This window comes from Poecilia reticulata, linkage group LG12 (assembly GCF_000633615.1).
Source record: "Poecilia reticulata strain Guanapo linkage group LG12, Guppy_female_1.0+MT, whole genome shotgun sequence".
Lineage (NCBI taxonomy): Eukaryota > Metazoa > Chordata > Actinopteri > Cyprinodontiformes > Poeciliidae > Poecilia > Poecilia reticulata.
The window spans coordinates 8,449,560-8,473,962 of NC_024342.1; the positions used below are offsets into that span (position 1 = coordinate 8,449,560).

The 24,403-nt window shown below is 37.9% G+C and overlaps 1 protein-coding gene across 1 annotated transcript; it reads left to right on the forward strand.

The window, feature by feature from the left end:
* The first annotated feature begins 313 nt into the window (after positions 1–313).
* On the forward strand, positions 314–5,915 carry dolpp1 (dolichyldiphosphatase 1). The gene is made up of 8 exons (XM_008423657.1): positions 314–418; positions 1,033–1,133; positions 1,265–1,349; positions 2,312–2,411; positions 2,719–2,817; positions 4,068–4,196; positions 4,312–4,401; positions 4,513–5,915. The coding sequence occupies exons 1-8, from the start codon at positions 343–345 to the stop codon at positions 4,547–4,549; spliced, it is 717 nt and encodes a 238-aa protein (XP_008421879.1). The 5' UTR covers positions 314–342; the 3' UTR covers positions 4,550–5,915.
* Positions 5,916–24,403: the final 18,488 nt, after the last annotated feature.

The window sequence follows — 24,403 nt, forward strand, 5'->3', positions numbered from 1 at the left end:
AATATTTAAGGGGCAAGGTAATGAGTTGCTTTAGTAATGAGTAGCTATTTTACATAACTTTTTTAAACATTATATGTCGTATAATGCCAAATATTTTTTTTTCTGTTCTTATTTTAGTTTTTGAATGAGGGAACCAAGTTGCCAAGTGATTGTTTTTTTCATCACATTTTTTTCCATTCAATAATTCTCCTCTATGGACAGAATCCCTCCTGACCAGACCATGGCGGTGATTGGACAGATCCTTTGCTGCCGGGGTTTGTTTGAACATAAAGCTCGTCCCCTCATTGGGTGAATTCGTTTTTGGGGCGTGGTCCTAAACTGCCCCGGTTGTGTCCGGGTAAGATGGCGTTGGAAGAGCAGTGCTCGGCACCACCTCGATGGCAGGCCATATCAGTGACACACGTAGAGTTTCCCGAGGGTACGTAAAACTCAATGTTTGTGTATCGACAATGTTCGTCGCTTCTGAAAATTTCCAAGCAGCGTGAGCGGGTTTGTATGCTAGTGAATGGACACAGCCTTCAGTAGCTGCCAAATTGTGAGCCTTTGGTCAACACCCGGCACACCGTAGGCTGCGAAATTGTGAGACATCTCCGCATGCGCACTTTGTAACGGTGTTCACAATGACGGCTAGCTTGCTGCTAGCTCTTTTAACATGAGCTTTGCTACCCCCTTCTTAAATAAAATGTATTTGCAGTGCTCTGTAATATGTTTGACAGCACTGCAATATCTCTTATTTCAGCATACAAGTTATAGCTATCCTGGGAGCTATTAGACATTTCCACGTATAGCATTATTACCATGGCTGCTGCTAACGTATAAAGCTCCATGGCCTTGTGTTAAAAGGTCTTAACGGCTACAATTCACCTGAATTAAAATTAAATATTTCCCTGAGTTTCTTTAATAAAAACTTAATGCGCGTCTTACCTGGTCTCTCTGTTCACTATTCGGTTTCAGGTAGTGTTGGACTACACGAATGTTTAATTATTATATATTTTTTGTCCTGAACATCAGTTCTTATTAATTCTGTTTCAGGGGATCTCACGGGAAAACTGTTGGCCTACATCAGTCTCCTACCCGTAGCTATTCTTGTGGGCTTTGTCACTCTCATAGTGTTTAAACGGGAACTGCACACGGTAAGTAGTGTTCATATTTGCTGTGAAAGTGGTAATGGGTCTCTCAGGTAGCTGAACAGATGTGTAAAGAAGCAGGGCAGAAGTACGTGAGAGCCCTCATATGCTGACTGGGTTCTTCCTCCTTTTTACAGATTTCCTTCTTCACTGGAGTCCTTCTAAATGAAGGAGTGAACTGGGTGCTCAAGCACATTCTCAGAGAGCCGCGCCCTTGTGCAGGTAAGTGAGGGAACAAGTTTTTCTTTTTTCTTTGCCAGGATCTAGCAAAACGTCATGTTAGATATGAGTGATGTATGTGATGAGATGATTTTGTTCTGATGACATTTAAGTATTATAACCCCTAGCAGTATTCATGTTTTCTTTTTTTTTATTGTGATAAGAAGATATGATTCTTGTACAGTGCCTTAGGAAAGTATTCATATTCAGGGGGAGGAGAGGGTTCTCACATTTTGTCACAACTACAAACAATGGTGAAAGAGCTTAAAATGGTGCATACATGAAGTGAAAGGAAAATTTAATTTTCAACATTTCTTGTAAATAAAATAACTGAAAAGTGGTATGTTTTTGTTTTCAATATTTTGTAAAAATCTATTTACTTTGATATTGTCAGTCGGTATTTGGTTAGGACTTTAACTGAGGTATATTAAACTATACCTCATCGGCATGATTTAATGTAAATCATTCAATTGTGACTCTGGCTGTGTGTTTACAGTCATTCTCTCTAAAAGGTGAACTTTTGCTCCACTTTCCAGTCTCTTAACAGGCTGTCTTACAGGATTGTCCTGTATTTAGCACCATCAATCTTCCCATCTGCTCTAATCTTAACCATGCTGCCACCAGGCTACTGTTTTTGTTGTTCTTTAACAAACCACTGAGTCTTAAAACATTCCTGCTTTGAAAGATTTTAAGTGTCGTGGTGATACTGACATGCATTTTTTGTGAGGGGCTGAATTCACCAAAAGTTAAATTTGCTACTCTGTACATTATTTTCAGTCGTTACCACCATTGCAAAGAAATACAAATTTCTAAAGCTGTTTTGTTCCGGGATCTTGCATAAATCTGCAATACATAGCATCTAGTTAAAAACTTTTTTTTTTGTATTATTATATGTTTAAGAACCTCAATGGTTGCAGAAACTTTAAATATTGCATTATTTTTCTTGTTCTATTTTCTTTCTTTAGGAGCTCATACAACAGTTTATGCCGAGTACGGCATGCCCTCGAATCATTCCCAGCTTATCTGGTTCTTCGTTGTTTACTTCTTTCTTTTTCTTTATTTAAGGTAAGTTTGCTTGTCTCTGCATTTTGGGCTGGGGTTAAAGGTCACGTGGCTGAGCTTTGTAATATAGGATTAACCTAATGAGTTAACCTGCTGAAATCAATTGTCAACCCAGTAAAGTTTAAAATCCAGTCTTCACCAACATTGTATGATACGCAATTACTCATCGTTGCACATTTGTTTTGCTTAACTTTTTTGATTTTATTTTAGAGGGCATGTGTCACTATTTGAAGTACAGACAACATTTTTGTAATCACTGATTTACTTTAACATGAGGAAGGATATAATGGTGTGAACTGATCATTTTCAGGATGCACCAGACAAACAATGCTCGATGTGTGGACCTGTTGTGGAGGCACGTCCTGTCCATCGTCCTGCTGGGCATGGCGTCGTCCGTCTCATACAGCAGGTATGCATCTCCTCCCGTCATCTTCTTCCTCTAAATCTCTAGGATGTCCTAAATTGTGAGTTTAATTTGAAAAAGGAATAACATGTTGCAAGTTATTGTTGTAATAATTGAAAGTGTTTTATTGTGACGTTGAATATTTTTTCTTAAAGATATGAAGTGCTTGTTTATCGAATGTCCCTCTGAAGTCGCTGTTTATTATTGAGTTGAGAGCAAATCTTCCGATGGGGTTATAAATGGGAAACGAGATGCAAATAATTTGGCTTTCACATCTGCTGAGACCGACATGGGTCAGTGTGACATGGATTTCATAATTTCCCCAAGGACGGACTCGGCAGATGTTCATGTGCAGCCCAAAAATTACCGACCATGCGGCCTTGCACAGTATATATATGCCAGAAAACTAAACGTGATCACTTGTTATCTCCTGTTGGTTCCAGAAATATTTTTAGATGCATGACCATTTCTTATAAAGACAGAACAGGTTATTTCTGAAAAATATTCAATTTCCTATTTATTCATATTTGTATCAGGTTTATTAATTGGAATTATGTGTTAATCCATGTTTTTTTTTTTTAAATGTAACTTTTTCTGTTTGTTTTTACTATACAGAAAATCTGTCCCTTTCACTAAACTGCTTTCCTTACAGTAATAGCTTTTTGTTTAAAATTTTTTTTGTCTAGGTTTATTTGCATAGAAATTAATCGCATTTTGTGAAACAAAGTCCCATTATGTTGAGGAAGTGTGTATGTTGCTAAAGATTGACTCCCTGTTTAGCATAGTGGGAATTTCCTTTTAAATGTCGATGAAAGTTGTATCATTGATATTGCATCGTAAAGAAATGTGTGGACTATGATTTCAGTGTATTTCAGGTCTGGACCGAGTAGGAAAAGAAAAGTATGACATAGTTGTCTAAATATTTCTTGGATCCACTCCCATTCTTGGTGTCCTACTTCCTTTCTGTCCCCCTTGTTCCATATTATATTCAAACCCTGAAAACTGTAGAAATGTATTATTTCATTTCAAACTTGGAGTATTTTTACACAATATAAAATGTATTATTTGATTATTCCTGCAAAATTTGCATAGCATGCTTGTAAACGTCCCATCAATGATGACTATGAGAAATGGTTTAAAATGTATCCCTGTCTGGTAGCATTTCCTCGTGGCCAAACTGCCTCTTTTCCAATAATATTAATAATGTTGCAGGATTGTTTTTTTCTTATGAAACCTCCTTCTCCTGTCATTTCCAGGGTCTACTTGTTGTACCACACCTGGAGTCAGGTTTTCTATGGGGCAGTGACTGGCAGCACAATGGCCATTATCTGGTTCTTTTTCACACAAGAGGTGCTGACACCTTTATTCCCCAAAATTGCAGCATGGTAAGTGAATATTTAATTCTCCTGTCATTTTTGATCAACTAATCGGCTTCAAGATTAGTTGGATCATTTGGCGATCAGTTAATATAATGTCCTTTGACTTTGTTACAACCAACAGGCCAATATCAGAGTACTTCCTGGTGCGAGACACAAGCTTGATTCCCAACATCTTATGGTTTGAGTATACAGTGACCAGATCAGAGGCCAGGTAAGGTTCCGTCTGAGCGGATGTTAAAATGATTGTCCATTTAAAATGTGTCTGTCTCGTTTTCCTGGAAACTTATAAAAACATACATTATATTCATTTTTGTTCTTTCAGAAACAGACAACGAAAGCTTGGAACAAAACTTCAGTGATCTGCAGAGCACTTTGTGAAACCTCAGTTCAGGCCCACACTTCGCGCGCACACACACACACACACAAAGACATTCTCATACGCTCACACAAACAGAAGCTAAATCAACAACAAAAAAACACTGGAGAATCATCTTTTGGACTGACTTGGTTGCAAGGAATGTTGGGAAAAGAAAAAAGAAAAGAAACGTACTCCAGGTAGAGAGAGATCCCGGAGCCTGCAGCCTGAGCACGTCCGTCCACATGCCTTCCCCTCTTGTACAACTTGCCCAAAAAGCTCTTCAGTGCATGCAAGACTGTGCAAGAGGCATACTATTTAATGATAGATTAATATATATTTTAACTATAAACGCACGCTGACAGTAACTGTTTACTGTAAAAGATTCGAAGAACTAAAATGGAGGCTTAGATCAAGTTACAAGCATATTGATGAGCGTCATAACAGCATGTATTTAGTCATTTTCTTTTCTTTTTTTCCCCCTTTTTTTTGTACTTTTAAATTGGATAACGGGTGAGTAAGTGGGGAGGGGTGGCTGGCTACAGCTCTATTGGTAGTTTTTGGAATTAACCATTTTTCATTCTTCTACATTAGAAAATGAGCAATTTCTAAAAATTGGTCATGTAATATAAGTGAAAATTTGCACTTTGTGAAATTTGCAAGTTAAGGACTAACACTAGTTACATGTTAAGATTTTTCCCTTCTTTTCCCTCAAGTCTTTGCTTTGTGTCTTTGACTCGGTCCTAATATTAGGCTCCAAAGCTGATCTGCAGGCACTGTAAATCTTAACGTACCTTCTGTAATCTTGATTACCACAGATGTAGTTTCTGTTTGCATTTCTTTGAGGGTTGTGAGACTGAATCGCAGCAGCGAGTTTTGAGTTATTCTTGGTGTTAAAGCTACTTTGGAGTGAGAAGGTGTTTTGTTTTTCTTTTCTCGGTATTGCCTCATATACAGTAGCAACCTGGGAACAAAGTTCTGGGGGTCGGCTTTCTTTGTTTTGGTTTTTTAAATATTCAATTTCTTGTCTTCTCTGCTGCTGCAGAAACGTTTTCTTTTTATCTGCATTTCCAAAATAACATTCCTTATCACCTAGTGTTTAATCATAACAGATGATGGGGGGGGGACATGTTTTGTATTTAGTTTTTTTTTGAAGAAAGATTTAAAAACACGCCTCAGGTCAGTTGTAGCATGTGATTATGCTTTTTCCTCGCAGCCTACGGCAGCTAATGTTGAAAGCTGTCAAGTGGGGATCTGAAGCTGATTAAAACGGTCATATTGTTAGCTTCACAAAGGGAAGTAGTTCTCTTAGAATTTTTTTTCATGTGTAACCTCTATCAGGCTGAATAAAAATGTGTTTATGTACAAGAGATGAGTTCAGTGTGCTACTTTGATATAGTTTCCTATCCTGTTGCAAACATTTTTTTTAACACTTTGCACATGGATTTCATTGTCAACTGTACTAGTCTACTTTTATTTTTAGCAGCCGAAATAATTCGAACACATGCATGTGCCGCTCCCTCACCTGCAAAGTATAATTGCGAAAAACAATACATTAGGGGGGAAAAAGCAGAGTTTTTGCAAACCAATGCTCCATGGACAGTAAAAACCAGGTTCAGTTTCAAAGTGCTAAAAGAAAAATGGGAGCAAAATATAGAAACGGAGGCTTTAATTTAAAACGGCATTTAAACTCTTAACAGTAAACCATCAGGATCATAAAGAAATTTTTTCTTTTTTTAATATCTAGTGAAAGAATAAGGACTTCTATCTCTGTGGCCCCTTGTTTGGTGCTCTCTTGCTGTCTGAATTTGTAGTATTAAAGGAAATGAAAATCCTTCCACAAACAAAGGTAACTTAATGAAATGCTTAATTCTGCTACGGAGGAAAAAAAAAGTATGCATGGTTTTTAAAAATGTTTTCTGAATAAAAAGCTGAAAATGATGCATTTGTATTCAATTGTTACCAATCTTACCAAGTGCTATGACTTCTCCAACACACCATACTGAATCAGTCGAGCAGCAGCTCAACCACAGACGTTTGCATGTGACAGATAATTTTGCATGGAGATTAATGGTGAACTACCTTTAACTTCTGTTGGCAATATTTGCTTAGGCTTAATTTTTTTCTTCCCTCCAGCTACTAGACCTGTCCAAGTGGAAGGTATCTGAAAGACTGTATACCATTATGTGGTAAATTTCTGGTTTTTAGGAGAAATGTGCTGAACACCACCTCTGCTCCTGCCATGTTTAAATGGGCCACTCCTCTAATTCGCTTTTTAGGCTTCATGCTTTCCCCAAATACCCGTCGTATAGCCTGCATGTGAAGTCCTCAACCTAGTTCTGTTTTTCTGATCTATTTTCTCTAAATTATTTACATTTAATTTCTCCTACCCTATTCATATTTGTCCTGTTTAGCTTTGATGCGCCATTTATTAAAGCCAAGGCTTTAAGAATCTTGAAACCTTTTATTGGATTTCTGAATCGGACTTCAACATGTTTGCTTGACATACTGTAAAAAAATAAATAAAAAAAAACTTGAACTCTGAGAAAATTGGTATATAAAAATTGCAGGGTTGTATTTAAAGGGTGGTGGGTCCTTCGGTCAAAGCAGGTTTTGGTGTCCTAGTCCAACCACTACAAGTTTGTTCTGCTCAAGCAAATTAGATGGGGGGGGGGGGGGGGAATGTAGGTACATCTACTGGCAGACTTTAGGTCTTATCCTCTGAAAGGTAGATTTTTTCACTTTTGCTGTAGCTTCAAAGGTGCTCCAAACCATCTACTTTATCCTTTCTCTCCTCCCCCCCATTTGTCTGTCACATAGAGATCTTCCTAATCCAAACTCGGTTTCATTTATTCATAAAGTTGTCAGTTATTCACATTTAACACACACATGGCGGATTAATTTAAGCTTGAATCCCTGACATCCTATTGATCTGTTGTCTTACTGAATCAGTGGTGATCTAAAAGTCATCCCGCCAGACAGAAAAACTGAATGGGCGTCGGGTGTGTTTACGTATGTGCCAGCATTTTCTTCTAAAAGGATCATTAATCCAAGATTAATGTTTTGTGTGAGATGTAAGCTGTTCACCTTCTGATATTCACCGTAATTAGATCTCTGTGGAGCAAATTAAATTGCTAATCAAATCACTGCCCCAGTTTGATTAACAAGCAGACGTGTAATTCAGCTTTTCTACGGCGCACTGAGCTGTATGTTGGTATCTTGTTCGCCACTTAAGGATTGGCAAAAAAAACCAAAACTGCAGTACCGGTAAATTAGAATCTAGCTTTTAGGATTAATCTGTATTGCATTGTCTAAGTGTACTAGACTTTTAGTGTACTAGACATCTATTATTTGCTGTCAGCAAATAATAGATGTATTCCGAGGTAACCCAAGGTTTTTTTTTGTTGTTTTTTTTCAAAAGAAGTAACTAAAAAAATGTTCTGCTTTGTGGATAATTATTTTTTTTATAAAATATGCTGCACTGTTTGCTGCTCTGCGTGAGCAGGAAAAGCCATTGATACAGTATTCTGATTAGATGTTTATTTCAACTTTGAAGCTGGAAAGGCTCCAAACATGATCATCTAAACATTGTTCCTGTTTTTTGTTTGCGTTGCACCAACGTGACGGTATCCAGGTGGTGTAGTTGGCGTGCTATGAATATTGTTCAAGTCAAAAATGGGTTTTTCATCTGATTTCCAGTTTGCAGCCAAATGTTAAATTGGAGTTTCTGCAAAAAAAGAAAAAAAAGAAATGGCAAGAGGCGTTAGCTCAATGAAAAGGTCAACTTCTGTTTATGAAACAGAAAGGTCAGCCTGTTTGTCAGATCAGCAAAAAAACCTCTTCTGTTGTGCATACCAGACTGTTTACAGAATCCAAGGAATTATGACGGGGGGACAGACGATTAAATGATTGAAGATTAACAAGAAATACACGAGGGGTTGAGGGGTTATTAGTTTTTTGCTCACTTCTTTTCTTAAACTATATTTTTTTGTTTGTTTATAGTAAAAACTTGGGAAACAGGATATCAGACTCATCCGCTGTAAGACTTTGTTTCCCCAGAAATGAGAGATTTTGCCTCTGATTATTCGTAAAAATGTCAGATAGGACCAGACATTCTTTTTATTACACGTTTAAATCGTAGATCAGGAAAAATGTGAAGTCAGAACGCACTCGGTGCCTGTAAGGATTAATGGCCGCCACTAGATGGCAGCCTTTTCACATCTTCGTGAATGCACCAGGATTATCTCACGATCACACGCTGTCAGTGATCGTGCCACCAAATGCAATGCATAGATATAACCAATGAAAATATAAACAATATCATCATGTCTTTGTGAATGACTTTAAACGGCATTGAAGCTTTATGTACAGTTGGATAGAAATAAGAATTATTTTAATACTTTTTCAGAAAATATAGTAAGTCAGTTTTATTGAATCACAATTTTTGCACAAATCAGATGTGACGCCACAAAATATTTTGTGCCTTTATTTTTGACTGCAAACTGAAAGGATGGTGTTAAATCTTCACTCAGCAGGTCAAACACTTGAATGAAGAGAAATAAGAAAAATACATCCACTAATTAAGATTAAAATAAATGTAAAAAAAGATGTGTGAACAGTTCAATTATGTAATTATGTTTAATGAAGTGATTTGTATCCCTGCTGCCAACAGATTTCAAAACACTGAATAGCGTGTTATAATTAGAGGCTGTGGAGGCACAATTTTCACCCCAAACAAAATGTTTGCACAGATTGTACTGTTGCTTTAACAAATGTATGAGCGGTGCCATAATACGTGCTCCAACAGCCGCCTTCATATTTCTTTTTTTGGGTCTGCTGAAACATGAAGCACCAACCACCACAAGGTTCCTCAGATAAGCATCTTAGCCACCGTGTCATATTTACTTATCGTGTTCTGCAATATCTTTTATACTCATAATGCAAAAGAAATTCACATTGTGCATAAATAATGTACATAAATGTGCATAAATGGTTGGATTATTAGGATCCATAGTGTGTCTGATCCTGGCGTTTCATGTAAATTATTCATATTTTGAATAAACACACACAGGACTGTATTCCTTCAGCTCCCAAATAGTTTGAGAACTGAAGGAAGAAAACAAAAACATTTTTGACAGGAGAGAATGTAAGCATAACAAAGCAAATTGGTTATGTTCTCAATTATTTTGCAAAGAGAGAACAATGTGACATTATTTAACTACCTAGGCTACGTCCCCTCCAATTAAAGCCTCCTGTAGGACACTGAAGCCTACATTCCTTACCAATCATGTAATTAGGTGTTTCAGAATGGGGTAATTTTATTTATTTATGTTTTTTACGGCGATGGCTTTCTGAGTAATGCAATTTTCCTTTACAAGTTTTATTAATGAAAGGTAAACAGCATAGCTGACTATATGCAGTTGCTCCACATGAATTTTCAGCCTTTTCTGCTTTTTTTCTAGATCTTTCTAGATGCTTTCATCCACACCAATCCAGCTTTATACTCTGAACACCGTGAGATCTTTGCTGATCTTTAGAAAACAAATATTTGAGATTAACATTTTAACTTTATTTTATTTTTATTTTTCACCTCGCAGCGCTTTACATCAGCTTTGCATTAGCTATTGTTCAAAGGCTAGAATTGTAGAATATTTCATAAGAAGTTTTTTTTTTTTTGCACTTTTTTAATTCAGAAGTTAACTTAGACTAACACTATTAAGATGGGATAATTACGTAAGACTCTGGTTAATTCACATCTTTTGAGTTAATCTAAGGCCCGCCTTTGGCTGCATTTTACAGAAACACTTTCACATTCATGAAATAGTATGAAAATGTGTTTACTTGTTTACCTAAAAAATGTAAAAAAAAATAAATAAAAAAAAGAAAAGAAAAAAAGAGTGCTAATATTACTTATTGATTATGTTTCATTTTTATGCTTTTATGGAGTGCACACTGTTTCTTGATAAATGTCAGATTTTGATTTAATGGCATAATTAGTGCTTGCGATTACATTACATGCATGGTAAAATGTGTGTAATGTCAGCTGTAAACCTGTCAGTTAGCAAGACTCATGAGATTTGTCATAATCCATTTGTGTTTTGCACCTCAGCAGGCACGTCTGATTTTCTATCTCAACGACTGATCTAGTCTAGATGCCTGAATGGGAGCCGAAATAATTGTCAGTGTGTAAAACATATGCGGAATTTCACCCATGAAAAATGACTAAATAAATGACACATATTGAGACAATCAGAAGGAGATAAGATGTTACCCAAATAAACGGGTTGGGTAAAGTCTGAATGGAAAAACAGAGGGAACCACACAGACTGTGCGCGCTTGTCTTTTCACAGTGTTTCCACTTGGGGGCAGCACAGCCTGACCTGGCAGCACAGGTTAGAGGCGTTGCTTCAAGGGCAGGAATCCCTGTAAAAGGTCAAAACTTGCTCTGTGGCAGATAGGAATCTTATTTTGTTTGTTGTAATTTGATTATACTTTTAAGGAAATAAGTGGACGCACTGCATTTTTTTCTACACTACCTGGCTCAGAATATGTTTTTATAATTTTTTTTAATAAAGGAAAACCCAATGAGAAAACTAAGCAGCCCCCAATTTACTCTAGAGGTGGTTATTCATAAATAAAGAAAAAAATACATACATAAGCGAATGCATAAAATGATTACAAAACTAACGCAATCGTAGATTCACATTAGCAATAAAACTTACTTTTATAGTGCTTTAAATTTATGTCCTGTCTTATGAACTGACTTCTGTTCTTGTGATAAATGCTGTTGAAGCTGTTTTCCCACATCAAGAAGAAAAAAAAATCAATGTTGGATCTAAAAGCTTTGATTGCTGAGGTTGTTTGTTTCAGTTCTTTCACCTTCAAAAATGACTTGGTCTTTATTTAGATGCAGAAGGAAACAAACTGTGAGAAAAAGATGGTGTCAGGTCCTGATCCTGGACCGGCTGGTGAATATGTTTTTGTGTTTTTTATTTTTTGTTTCTATTTTTACACAGCACATGTTGGGCTAATTTTAATATTGTAATGGAATAGAAAAACAGTGCTCTCTTACTGTTCTGTCTGGTTCGGGACTATTTATATATTAAATGCAAACAGCAACATCCGCTTTTGAACACCTGGAAATCCCTGCAACTATTCGGTGGACAACATTGCCTTAAACTGTGTTCTGATTTTTCAGTCAGATTTGCGTTTCTGCCTCATAAGTTTAGGAGCCACTAAAGCTAGGGATTTAGTTTGACAATTATTGGAAATTTGCCTCCAGGAGGGATTTTGATCAATTTTGCAACTCTTTAGATCGCTGCAGTTGCCAAACCTATTTCTAACTCATGACACGCAAAACAGAAGACAGTAAAAATGGAAACTTTGAAACCACCTCACCTCGTTTTCTGGACTCGGGTTTTTCATATTTGCAAACGTTAACATCACGACATAAAGGGTAACTTAGGGACTTGGTGTGTCTGAACACAAATATGCCGTATTTTACAGAATTTTACTTGTTAAAATGTTTAACGTGTCATATTTCTTCCACAGTTATGCACTACCTTGCCTTAAACAACCTCAAAAAAATTCTAGTAAAACATAACAAAGTTTGCGTTTGTTACAACACAAAATATAAAACACACAAAATGTATTTTGTCAGAATATGGGACTACACATGTTTACTGAAAGTAAATGTGGGTGTCATGGACATGAACAGGCTTCCTCCCCTCATGCTGGTGGTATGAAAGGAGGAGGAATGAGCCCTCTGGCAGTTTGTTTTTGGTAAAATCTGGCTGCACCAACTCTGAAAAGTTAAGCAAGTGGTTTTCCTGCCTTAATCTAACACAAACAGTGAATAGAAGCAAAAGTTAAAACCCAGTTGTCTAAGTCTGCCCAAACAGCATTTGAAAAGAAAGGCAAATACAGCTGAATAAACACCAAACTTTTAAGCAACTGAATGATAGAATGATTCGCTAAATTAAGGACCCCCGGAATTTTAAAATCCACTCAGATTTATTAGGTCTTTTTTTGTTTGCACCTGAACCAAGCAGCAAAAAACTACGAATGAAAATGAAAACTGATTTCTACAAAATAATGAATATTAAGTAAAAATATATAACATAAATTAAATGTTTGCATAGAAATTCACCTCCTTTAAATTGGGGGTGAATATTGGCCAGTTGGTTGGCCAATTAGGTCCAACCAATTGGCTGGACCTAACCCAACAGAGGTCCAGCCAATTGGTGCAAAGTCCAGACCTATGACTTCGATGACTGGGCTAGGACTTTGATTACTTTGATTACAAAGTCGGTAAAGACAAAAACACTTGCTGCTGTTAACTGTGGTGAAAAACGTTCAGGAAGTACTGAATAAAGGAGGAGTGATTACAATCGACCCCACACTTAGATATTTGCACTGCAGTTCCAGACGTTTGGAAACAAGAACAAATTTGTAGAATTTTTTTTAAAGTTTTGCTGGTATACATTGCGATGAACAACTTATGAAGAGTCAATAATCAGGAAAGATTTCTACAATAATTACGACTTACAACGTATTTAGACTGTCTTTATATTAACCAGTTCTGGCTCTTTATCAACAGCGTCACAAAAACATAATCAACTGAGATCAAACAAATATCTAAGCATAACAAGATATATATATATGTATTATTATTTTTGCATTGGTCTAATAACATGAATACACACCAAAGGCAAACTGAGGAGAACGTCACATATCAATGGAAGCAATCTGTGTTCAAGCTGTTAACACGTTTTAAGCTTTTGATTTTAGTTTCATAAAAAATGACACGGGCTGCACAGTGGCGCAGTTGGTAGAGCTGTTGCCTTGCAGCACGAAGGTTCTGGGTTTGATTCCCAGCCCCGGTCTTTCTGCATGGAGTTTGCATGTTCTCCCTGTGCATGCGTGGGTTTTCTCCAGGTACTCCGGTTTCCTCCCACAGTCCAAAAACATGACTATCAGGTTAATTGGCCTCTCCAAATTGCCCCTAGGTGTGAGTGTGTGTGCATGGTTGTGTGTCCTGTGTGTCTTTGAGTTGCCCTGCGACAGACTGGCGACCTGTCCAGGGTGACCCCGCCTCTCGCCCGGAACGTTAGCTGGAGATGGGCACCAGCAACCCTCCCGACCCCACTGAGGGGCAAGGGTGAAAGAAAATGGATGGATGGATGAAAAAATGACACCTTCTGTTGCGTTTTCTTGTTCAGTACTCATGTTCACAATAAACCACACTTTTCGTCAGAAAGCTGTGTTCGCTTTATTGCTAACGTTCAGTTTTTTTTTAAACTTCTTCTGTTTTGTTAGAACAGTGCTGCCTACACACAAGAACTCGCTCTTGTGTGTACCCACTGCTGTTGCCCCCAGTGGACAACAGCAGTACAACATGCACATACAGAAAGTGACAGAAAGTGACAGTAACTTGCAGCGGTGCCTTTCAAAGTAAATTAGAAAACATGAACACATAACTCAAAATAACTCAAAGACATGTTAAGATGAGAACATATTCCAACACCTTTAGACTTGTACATTAGTGAGTGTTTCATTCTGTGTGTAACACATGAGAAAAGTGAATGCCACCACTGAGAGATTTTGTAAATGTAAATTATGATTGTTTAAATTCCATTGAGATGTGTAAAAAAAAATTTAAAAATTGAAGTTTGTCTGTGGTGATGTGATGATGTCACTGTGTTTTTCTTATTGCTTCTCCTTCCATAATTTGTATTACTTGGATCAAAAAGAAAACATAACACCCTGTTTTCCATTTCCACCTTATCAATTTTCTTTCGGGTCAAAGATTACGTTTGCAGATTTATTACAATAACACTGCAGAGACTCTAAATCCGTCCATAAATATAAATGGAGGCATAATTCCTGTTTGAGGATTAAAGATGTCTGAACACCTACACATACAAATGCGTGCACATTAGGGAGGAAAGTTTATGGCTGAGAGGACGGCAATACTGATGAATCAGTTGTGCTCTCCGTTTGATTCTTACCGAAAAAGACAAAAAGAAAATTGAGGGCATATTTTGATGCAGGCATTTTTGTTTGAAATTCTATTTTTTGTTTTTACACCACATACTTCATCCTCTTTTGCTTTTCTGTCACACTTTAATGATTCTGATCATTAAACAAATGCTAATATTTATTTGAGGATAAAAAGCCACGATGAAGAAATCACTTCAATAGAAATGTTAAGATTATATAAAGTATGCTAACAAAAAACCTCATCAAGGTTAAGCGGATTTAATGGAAAGTGCACCTTCCCTCACATCTGATGCAAAACTAGATGAAAGCACGATAGTGCTAGTCAAACATGGTGGTGGCAGTATGATGGCTGGGGGCTGCAATGGCTTTTCAGGGCCGGGGTGATTCGCTCTAATTAATGGAACCATGAATTTTGTTCTTTACTAGAAATTAGTAAACGAGAATGTCCAGTCATCTTTTAGACAAGGTGTGTTTGAGTTACGTAAAAGGACAGATATCCAGAGGAAATGGAGTTTGAATAAATTTTCCTCTTAAAAATGAAATCATCATTTGAAAAGCTTGTCTGATGGTAACCTTTCTTGGTAAAACTTTATTTGAAGACTGATATGACACTTTTTATTATTTGATTAATTTGTGCACTTTAATGCAAGGTTGGCACTTTTAATGGACTTTTAATGCAACTTTGCATTGGAAGTGTCAATATTTACCGAATGACACTTCATAATAACAGTCCGAAACATTCATGAATGTTTATGACAGTGTCATGTCAGTCTTATGCACTCCCATCAAATAAAGCGTTACCTATTTTCTTTGAAAAAGAAAGACGAAAAATAAATCTGTACGCTGTTCTGTTTGTCAAAATATGCCCTTCTGTTTTATGTGATCTCCAAGGAGTCTTTCCTAAAGGATGCGCCGAATCTTTATTGGTTTCGTTCACTGCCCTGGTTTGGGAACAGATGAAATAAAACTCTGCAGGAAGCTCAAGCTGAAGTGAACTTCTCATTGCATGTGCAGTTTTTGATTCGGACGCCTAGAATCAGGAGGACATCAGGCCCTGGATTACAGCTCGGATCTCTAGATGTTCTCTGGCCTGTCTTGTCGTTCTAATCCTCCCAGTCTGAATGAAATGCTCATAAGCCCCCTTAATGTTTTCATATTTTGTCACCTGTTCATTCATCTGTTGAGTCTTAACAGGGATGGCGATGCTTCACCCTCAGGTGCCATATTCCATAGCTTGTTTTGCTCTCTAGCAAAAGACTTTGAGCATCTAAATAGTCATATAAACATTTTTTTTTTGTTAATGTCGCTTTGATGACTTCTGAACCAGTAGCCTGAGAGTTATTTTTGACAGTCACTACATAATCACTTCTGAAGATGTAGGGGAAAAAAAGCAAAAATATTACAGTACTGTGAAAAAGTACTTTGCTCTGCAAAGATTTTTAAAATTGTTTTAAACTTTAATGTAACATCGGATAAAGATGACCTCATTTAATACAAAAAAGAAAGAAGCCTCGAAGTGCTAGATATGCTGTCTGCAGTCTGATCTCAGTTTAACCACGCTCTAGTTCCTGTCAGCAATAAGCTAGTTGTGATGTAGTTCTATACATTTCATGAATTCAGATGCTAATGGATCATGTTTAAAAATGGGAGTCGTCTTTTTATGCGTGGGAAAAAATCCAAATGTACAAAAAATATATTCTGAACCCATGGCAGCCATATTAGACTATGAGTTCAAATGTGATGAAACTTGGATAACTTAAACTTACAGTAACTTAAATAACCTGCACGGTCCAGATGTCCAATAGTTGTTGGACATCTGTGAAAACACCATAAAGGATTACAAATAAATATATCTGAATGTCAGCCTATCACCATAACTTCAGTGGTCATTGATAATTCTTCACTTTGTAAAGATTTCCAGGAAATGCTCTAAAAATGTCTTGCAGCTCCTCAGCATTCGTCCAGTCAGACAACAGTCTTCGCATCGTGCACTTAGAGCCTCTCGGTGTCTTTCTGCAAACTCAAAGCTGCCGTCTTCTGCCATCTGGCCACTCACCCACACATCAGAGATCTGTGAAGCGCTTCACCGACTGTAGTCTTTCCAGAAAATAAATAAATAATAAATAAAATGTAAAAAAACCCTGTTAGTGCCAAGAGATCCTGCAGTCCAGCTAAAAAGGTTCTCGGACCTCTGTCACCTTCACAACAAGAATGTTGAGTTCTGAGGAAAGGGTGTCTTATCTTGGGTAGATGCAGAAATCCACGTTTTTCCCAGATGTGACTGAAGGAAACTATTAAAAAAAAACAAAACACAAAACACATACTCACACAGTATTTGTTTTGAGTGGCCTGCAGCACATTTTCCCTGTCATTACGTGCGGTTTCAGGGAACAAGTAACCGGCTTAAACAGTCAGGTTTTTCGGCGGAGCTTCTTGTCAGGGTTTGTGTTTAGTTGATGGAACATGTTGCAAAGTGTGCAGTGATGGACAGCACTGATCCCTGTGAGAGCAGCGGGGAGCTCAGTCCACATGCTTTTCTGATTTCTTCAGCTGACAGCGACATGCATGTTGGCTCGTACCAAAAGCCTTCTCTGCTGCGACTTTTCCTTATTTCACTTTGACTCCTTTCTCGTCTAGAGAAACTACTTGTTACCGTAGATCAGCATTTAGAACCATCTACTTTTTAGAATCAAACTTGACATCTTGCTGTAATCAACAGAATCTTAAATTCTCCCCTCTATTGGAAAATCCTGAGCTTAAACTCTTGCTTATCAGTTCAAGACTTTAAGCCGAAGGATTGGATTATTCAGCAGGAAACGATCTGAGGCACACCGGCAAGTCCATTTAAGAATGTCTCAAAAAGAAGGACTGTAGTGGCCTAGGCAAAGTCCAAACTTAATCCAATTGAGCTACAGTGGCTTCATGCTTAAAATGCACACCAAATGTGCTACCATCCAGCCACTCTCCTCAGAAATGATACATAATTGGAAAGTTTTATTAATTTTTTTCTTTTACTCAGATTGCTTTTGTTTGATATTAAAATTTGTTTGATGACGTAAAAATGTTAAAAAAGAGGAAAAAAAAAATCTAAATATATGTACTTTGGCACAACACTGTGCCTAGGTTGATTTGGATGCAGCATCAGGCTGAGCGTCGGACTGGGAACAACCTGAACCGGTATCGGCTATGAATAAATTCTGATCAGGACATCCATCGTCTGAATTATGCGAATATGAATGGTGCTCTCTAAAGCTCTGAAAATATTTGAAATCCACAATCGGACGCATCAGTGTTCTGACTTTGGGAGTTCTGTCACAGCAGGGTGGGATGTTTGACGCAGAAGCAGCTTGTCTCTATTTCCATTTTGTGCAAATGCAACAAGATGTATGTGAGAAAGGTTTCGGCTGTGTCTTTTTTTCCAGTTGAAAATACATAAATCTAGAAGTGACTTAATTTTTTGGGGGGGGCAGAGTTGCAGAAAACCTGGCTGAACTTTTCATTTTTTCATCATTTCATCATTAATGTCGAGAAATTAATTTATATTTTTAACATGTGACCAGTAGGGCGGAGGGGCAGAACGTGATAAATCTTCTGCAAATAATGGCTCAAAATTTTTTTTAAAACTCAGACGAGACCGTCAGTTTTAGCTGTTTGTCTCTTGTTTCTCTTGCAAACGAGCTGGATGCAGAAAAACAAATGACGCCACTTCCTCTTGGCTCCTCTTGACTATACTGCGCTCTGGCAGGGAAAGCATGAAGTCGTTCGCTCAAACACGTCCTCCTCATCCGTGGCAGTGGTACAAGGTGTGATAGCATGGCAGACCTGGCCACAGATGGTACACTTAGGCGACCCAGAGGCTGCCTGCTGGCAGGACACACGTTACACAAGAAACGCTGTCATCCTCGGCTTCCGCTTCAGACACACTTACCAAACACTTCCGTCAGGTCCTCGACTGAAATCACTGATACGCTCTTTGGGTATCTGGCAGGCTCTTCACCTAGGGTATTCTGGTTTTCTTTTTCTTTTTTTCCCCGAAGTTGGCAGTTGTAGAAATTGTAGAAGAAACCTTACAGCTGTTGTTACAGGCAGGAAACCACAAAGCAAAAAAAAAAAAAAAAGAAAAACTGAGTGGATAGTAAAAAGCAGGATAAACTTTGACACAAATTTTCTTGAATTTCTGCTTATTTTTATATTTATTATAAAAGGAAAATGAAAATTATAATTAGAGCTGTGTGACACTTTAATGTTCTGATAATGTATGATAGCCATGCATTGTTATAGGCGACCTCTTGTTCTGTATTATTCCCAGAAGAAAGTAAGTTACTTCTGGCTCAGAGCTTCGGTCTTTTTATCCAGAGGAAATGGATGAAATGAAGCCATTAATGAAGCCATGGCTAGCATTAACTTTGTGTTCTCTCAGATTTTTTATTTTCTCCTTTGCATGGAAAGTACCACCAGCTCCGGCCTTCCCAATAGTTTTTGCAACTGAGGCTGGTACAGCTTAAAGTCTCTTACTGGTAAAATGAAATGGTTTCCTTACTGTTGTACATGCTCGCTTATTAGATGGGACTCAGTGACTTGATGGAACATGTTGCCTTAAATTAAATTAAATTAGATCCATCTTGCCGTCTCTGACCTCGATGTGAGAAAAGCTTCGCTCCTTGCTTTCAGCTGCGATATGTTTGAGGGGTTTCTTGCGTGTAAACCCGGCTTCAAGTCGCCCCACAGCATCTTAATGAGATCAAGGCGCAGGCTTTCACAAGGACAAGGACGTTCTTTTGTTGATTCTCATGGCATGGCGGATTTACTAGCATGTTTTGGGTAATTGTCATGTTGCAAGGCCCAATTCTCCTTCAGTTTAAATTATATGCAGATGACCTGACGTTTACACAGAATAATTCATAGTGGATTCTATGACGGCGAGCTGGCCAGGTTGTGCTATAGCAAAGCATTCCCGAACCATGCCACCTCCACCTCCGTGCTTCACAGTTGGTTTGAGGTTCTTTTCCAGGCTGCATTTGGTGTCCATGTAATAAAATCTCCCTGGTGAAATTGATATCAAAATATCCAAATGTTAGAACAAAAATGCCATATATTGTCCTAATTTTTTCACGTCACAATGTGTCCTTTTTTTTTTTTTTTAGGTTTCCTTACTGCATTTACGATGGGAAATGTGTTTCCTGAGTTAAATATTTTAAGTGACATCAAAGTGTTGACGTCTGAACAACACAAATGTTGATTTTGGCTTAAGAATTGGTTAAAAATGATCCAGGACTATACTCGGATTTTAGATATTGCAATTATTTTTGATTCAATAGTTTTGAATACATTGTTCTACATCTCTTTTTGATCATTTCATTGTAATTTCTGTTGATCTTAACTTTTCATTTAAACCTGGATCATTCTTGGGGCATGTGTTGCAAATTCAGATTGTTTTGATCAATGTTTCTTGTGTCTATCCCTATCAAATTAAGAACAAAATTAAAAATGTGTTTTCTATTTACTTATCTTAACATTTTTTGCCGTACATTTGATCGATAGCGTTTTGAGCGCTTTGTGTTCTGGCCACAAGACAAAGGGCTCCTTCAATAAAATGACACCTCATTTGACATTATATGACCAACTAAATGCGGTTGTTTTGCATTAAATAAATGAATAGGACTAAACTGTACTCTCTACTTTCTGCATAAAGACCTTCATAGAGCGTATTTGACTGACTGTGTTCTATATGATTGGATTCAAAATGACCATGTCCATCTAGTTCTCTTTTGAATTGGTGCGAGATAAATAAACAAAATGTAACTGAATCTTACACCTTCTGGTGTTAGTCCCCTGCAGAGTCCCTGCTGCTCTATCTGCCTGGAAATCATTGAACATGTTCCCTTTTTTTTTTTTTTGCTCTTTCTTAGCCGACTTTATTGACTCCTTTTCCATCTCATTTCTGTGTTGAAGTGCCTTTGACAAATCTTGTTGAAGCTAGACTTTACTACTAAATGAGCCTGATAGCAGATGTCCCTGCAGGCCTCGCATTTCTTTGGCAGCAATAAGCAGGTCCTTGTCCTGAAAGTTTTAAGACTTCTTCCACCCAAATATATAATATTGAGCTATGTAATATTTGTGTGCTTTTCATTATGTCCTTATGTTCTTATATTTTCATGCTGTGTCAAATCCAAACTGAGAGGCAATAACGAGGTGGCGCTTTGACTACACTTTCGGTTTTTAATCCATTTTTGGGACAAACAGTTTCAAGAACTCTCGGACGGATCGCCTTCTGACTGGTTCCAGAAACGTGTGTCCTTGTCAGAATGAACAATGGTTAGCAACATTTCAAAGTCAGATTCTCATGCAAAGCAGAGGTCTTCCTGCACGGTGGCATGCCGAGAACCACTGTTGCATCAGCATCCAGCAAATACACAACTGCAGCTTTCATTTGGACGTTTAGACGTATGACAGAAGCTGACAGTGTTCCGCCATCCACGAAGAAACCGCGAACTGACTGCTGCATACAAGAGTGGAGACTGCAAAAGAGATGGAAATGGGCTGCTTAACAGAGTGTGCTAGAAAGAAAAAAAACCTGAGCAACTTGAAGGGGCTTTCTGAAATATTCAAAGCAAAAATAAATAAAACAATATCACATCATTCTTTGTTTTTTTTGTTGTTTTTTTTACCAGGGCATCATCCCCCACCCCCCATCTTTTCTGGGTTTGTAGAGTTGCTAAATAAATATTGTAAATGACAAAAGATGCAATCCATTCACAAATAAGTGGGTTAATTTATGTTTATGCTCTTTTGACAGGCTTTATGACTCAGTTGACGTTTTTCTCAGAAGGAAGACTACCCCATATTGTTCTGCCGGTTTCTTAAAAGAGAGGATATTTCAAGTGATCTGCAACGTTTCTCAGGCAGAACACCTGTTTGTTTATCTACCTGCTCATGTGGCGTTACCAAGGCCTTATAGCAGTGCTCAATTTTTCTTTATTTTTAACGAGTAAATGACTCCACACCTTGCAGAACCACATTTCCCTACAGTTAAAACAGCGTGTAGTTTAGGTGTATGTCTCTACCACCTTTGGACAGAAAGCCTTTGTCCATTCTTCTTTGCAAAACAGCTCAAGCTTAATCAGATTGGGTAAAGAACACCTGTCATTTTCAAAGATTCCAAGGTTTGCCCCAAGTTTCCAACAGCGTTTATGTCAGAATTTCTTAATTTCATAAACGTACGGCATCTCGTTCCACATTTTCTGTGACCACTACACGGCTTATGACAAACTGCATAGGCTTCCTTTCAACAATGTTTTTCTTCCCACTCTTCTATAAAGGTCAGATTTGTGGCGCAATTAAGAAGGGCCTCTTGACTGCTACTCTGATTAATACTCTCCTCACCTGTCAGTTTAGTTGGACGGCAAAGTCTCGGTATGGGTTTGCAGCTGTGCCACACTTTTTTTTTTTCCAAATTATCGACAGTAATACTTTGTGAAAGGTTGAAAGTTTGAACCATTTGCTTTATGTTTGTACAAACTCCTCTGAGCCCTTCATAGAGCAGCTGCATTTCTGCTAAAATTAAGCTACACACACGTTTTCTATTCACTTACAGGTGAGTTCTGAATGCATTCGGTTGTTTAGGTTCACTCTGATCTGTCCTCTTGATCAGATTTTCATAATGTTATTCTGAAAGTGGGAAGCTCGGAGTCAAAAATGCTTCATTCGTGAAAGCCATCTGGAGGTGACTGACTGTTAGAAGAGACAGTCAGATTTTTTTCCTATGAATAAAACTGTCCAATCTGCAGATGGAATCACCTCGCACCTGTGATTTTGGCATGTCATTGGCTAACAGACACGCCAGATGTATCAGTGACATAATGCAAAATATTCATGCCTAACTTTTCATGCAAGGCCGGATTTTCTGACAGCACTGAATTCCCTTCCTTTCCTTTTGTTTCCTTTCATTTCCTCTTTCTTTCTTTGATGGCGACAGACACACAGTAACATAAACGAACCGAATAAAACAGCAGTTCGTGCCTGTGTCATGGTGCTAATAGCGTGAGCTAGTTAGCATGAGCCGGTGAAGTGCTAAAAATAAACTTATTGTTAAATATGACAAAAGGTATATTGTCTTCTTGCTTTCTCTTCCTGTCTGAAATATTTAGACAGATTAGACGGCAGAGGAATTACTTCAAAACAAACTGAGTTTACCACCTGAAAGCACCCTGACATGCCTAAAAGCACTGTAGAATTTCAAAACAAAAGCAAGAGAGCAAACCAAATCCTTCAGGGCACCAACTGTGAGCGAGGCACACAAAGTGGTTGGAAAATGTGAAGATTCAAACTCGGAGTAAGACAGCCGCACTAAGAAAGTTGCCATTAAAATCAGTTTTACGTACCCAGTTTTATGTGGAGTGAGTCTCGAATCTAAGCAGTGCCGTATGTGTGCAGCCGGAGTATCACAGAGAGGGCAGCCGCCGCCCCAGCTCCCCTGATCACACCGCCCCTCTGCTGCACTACACTACACCCGACAGCCTATGTGAATTGTCACAGGTTTCTTTTTTTTTTTTGTGCCTCGAGCGCAGGCATTTTGAGGGCTACATACTGCACAGCGGCAGCCGTTTTTCAGACACATGCCAGCGTATTTGAAATATGGCGTGCAGGTGCTTTAGAAGGGTGTGTTTAAGGCACAGCGAGGCACAAGGAGAAGGAAATGGGGCACAGCCAAACTCAGCTCCATTTAGGCATTTTTCACTTGCGTATTCGACAAACTGCAGAAAGTAGGCGAACTCAAGGGTTGTCACTCTCGGTGCTCAAGCAGAATGTGACAACAAAGAGGAGCAGGGCATGTTGAACGACTCAAAAAGAAAAACTTACTGAGTAAATATATAAATAGGAGATTACCTCTTCTTTAGCTCAGATTCTGCAAAGTTTGACTGTTTAGTTGTGAAACATTGCTTGTTCATTGTGTGTGAGAAAAATGTAGCATATTATGCAATGAATTCAAGTATAAAGCCACCTGTACTTAGTACTGTCCCACTTATTAATCTGAAAATCTTCACGGCCTGTCTCGGTGCAAACAGGTTTTGTTAGACGTGATATATAAATGAAACATGAAAATGAAATGAAATCAATAAGGAGTGTTGTGAGAAAGCGTTTGCTCGCTTTCCGATATTTTTAGCTTGTGGTTTTTGTCTAAATGACCAGAGCATCACACAAAACTCAATGTCATAAAACTAGAAAATACAAGAAGCAGTTTTCAAATGATGATTTCCTTTACTAAGAGGAAAAAGAGCATGTTCAAACCGACATGGTAGTTTTTGTAAAAGCAATTTAAGCCTGATTAAATGTATTTTCCTTGTATTCTGTCTTAAATGAGCCTGTGATGTGAAGCAGATATTAGATGTGTGAACAAAAAATAATATTACATCTATAAGTGTGCAACAGGAACACCAACATCTTGCAGCTGCTGAAGCCAACTTGTTTATAACCTTCTTGTCTTCACCCTAATAGCCCAAACTACAATATCAACAGACATAATTTCCTAGATGTTGTGCTATTTATCTCCTTAATTTTTGTATTTTATTTTATTTTTTTTGCGGCCAACAGTAGAAGATGTCAAGAGGGCAGGCATTAAGACAAGCTAACATTAGATTGCTCTGTTCCAGATCACAAGACAAAATACTTCAAACAGCCTGATGCAACTTTGTACAACTTCTTTTGTCTGAAGGCCTGTAAATTTTAAACTTGGGGTAAGGCGTTTTAATTCAAAGCATGCCGAGGTTTGAATGAATATTTCAGCAACAGCACCTTTTTGTTGTGGTTCTTTTGTTTGACCCAATAATTGCAGAACTAATACTACAAGGTATATATA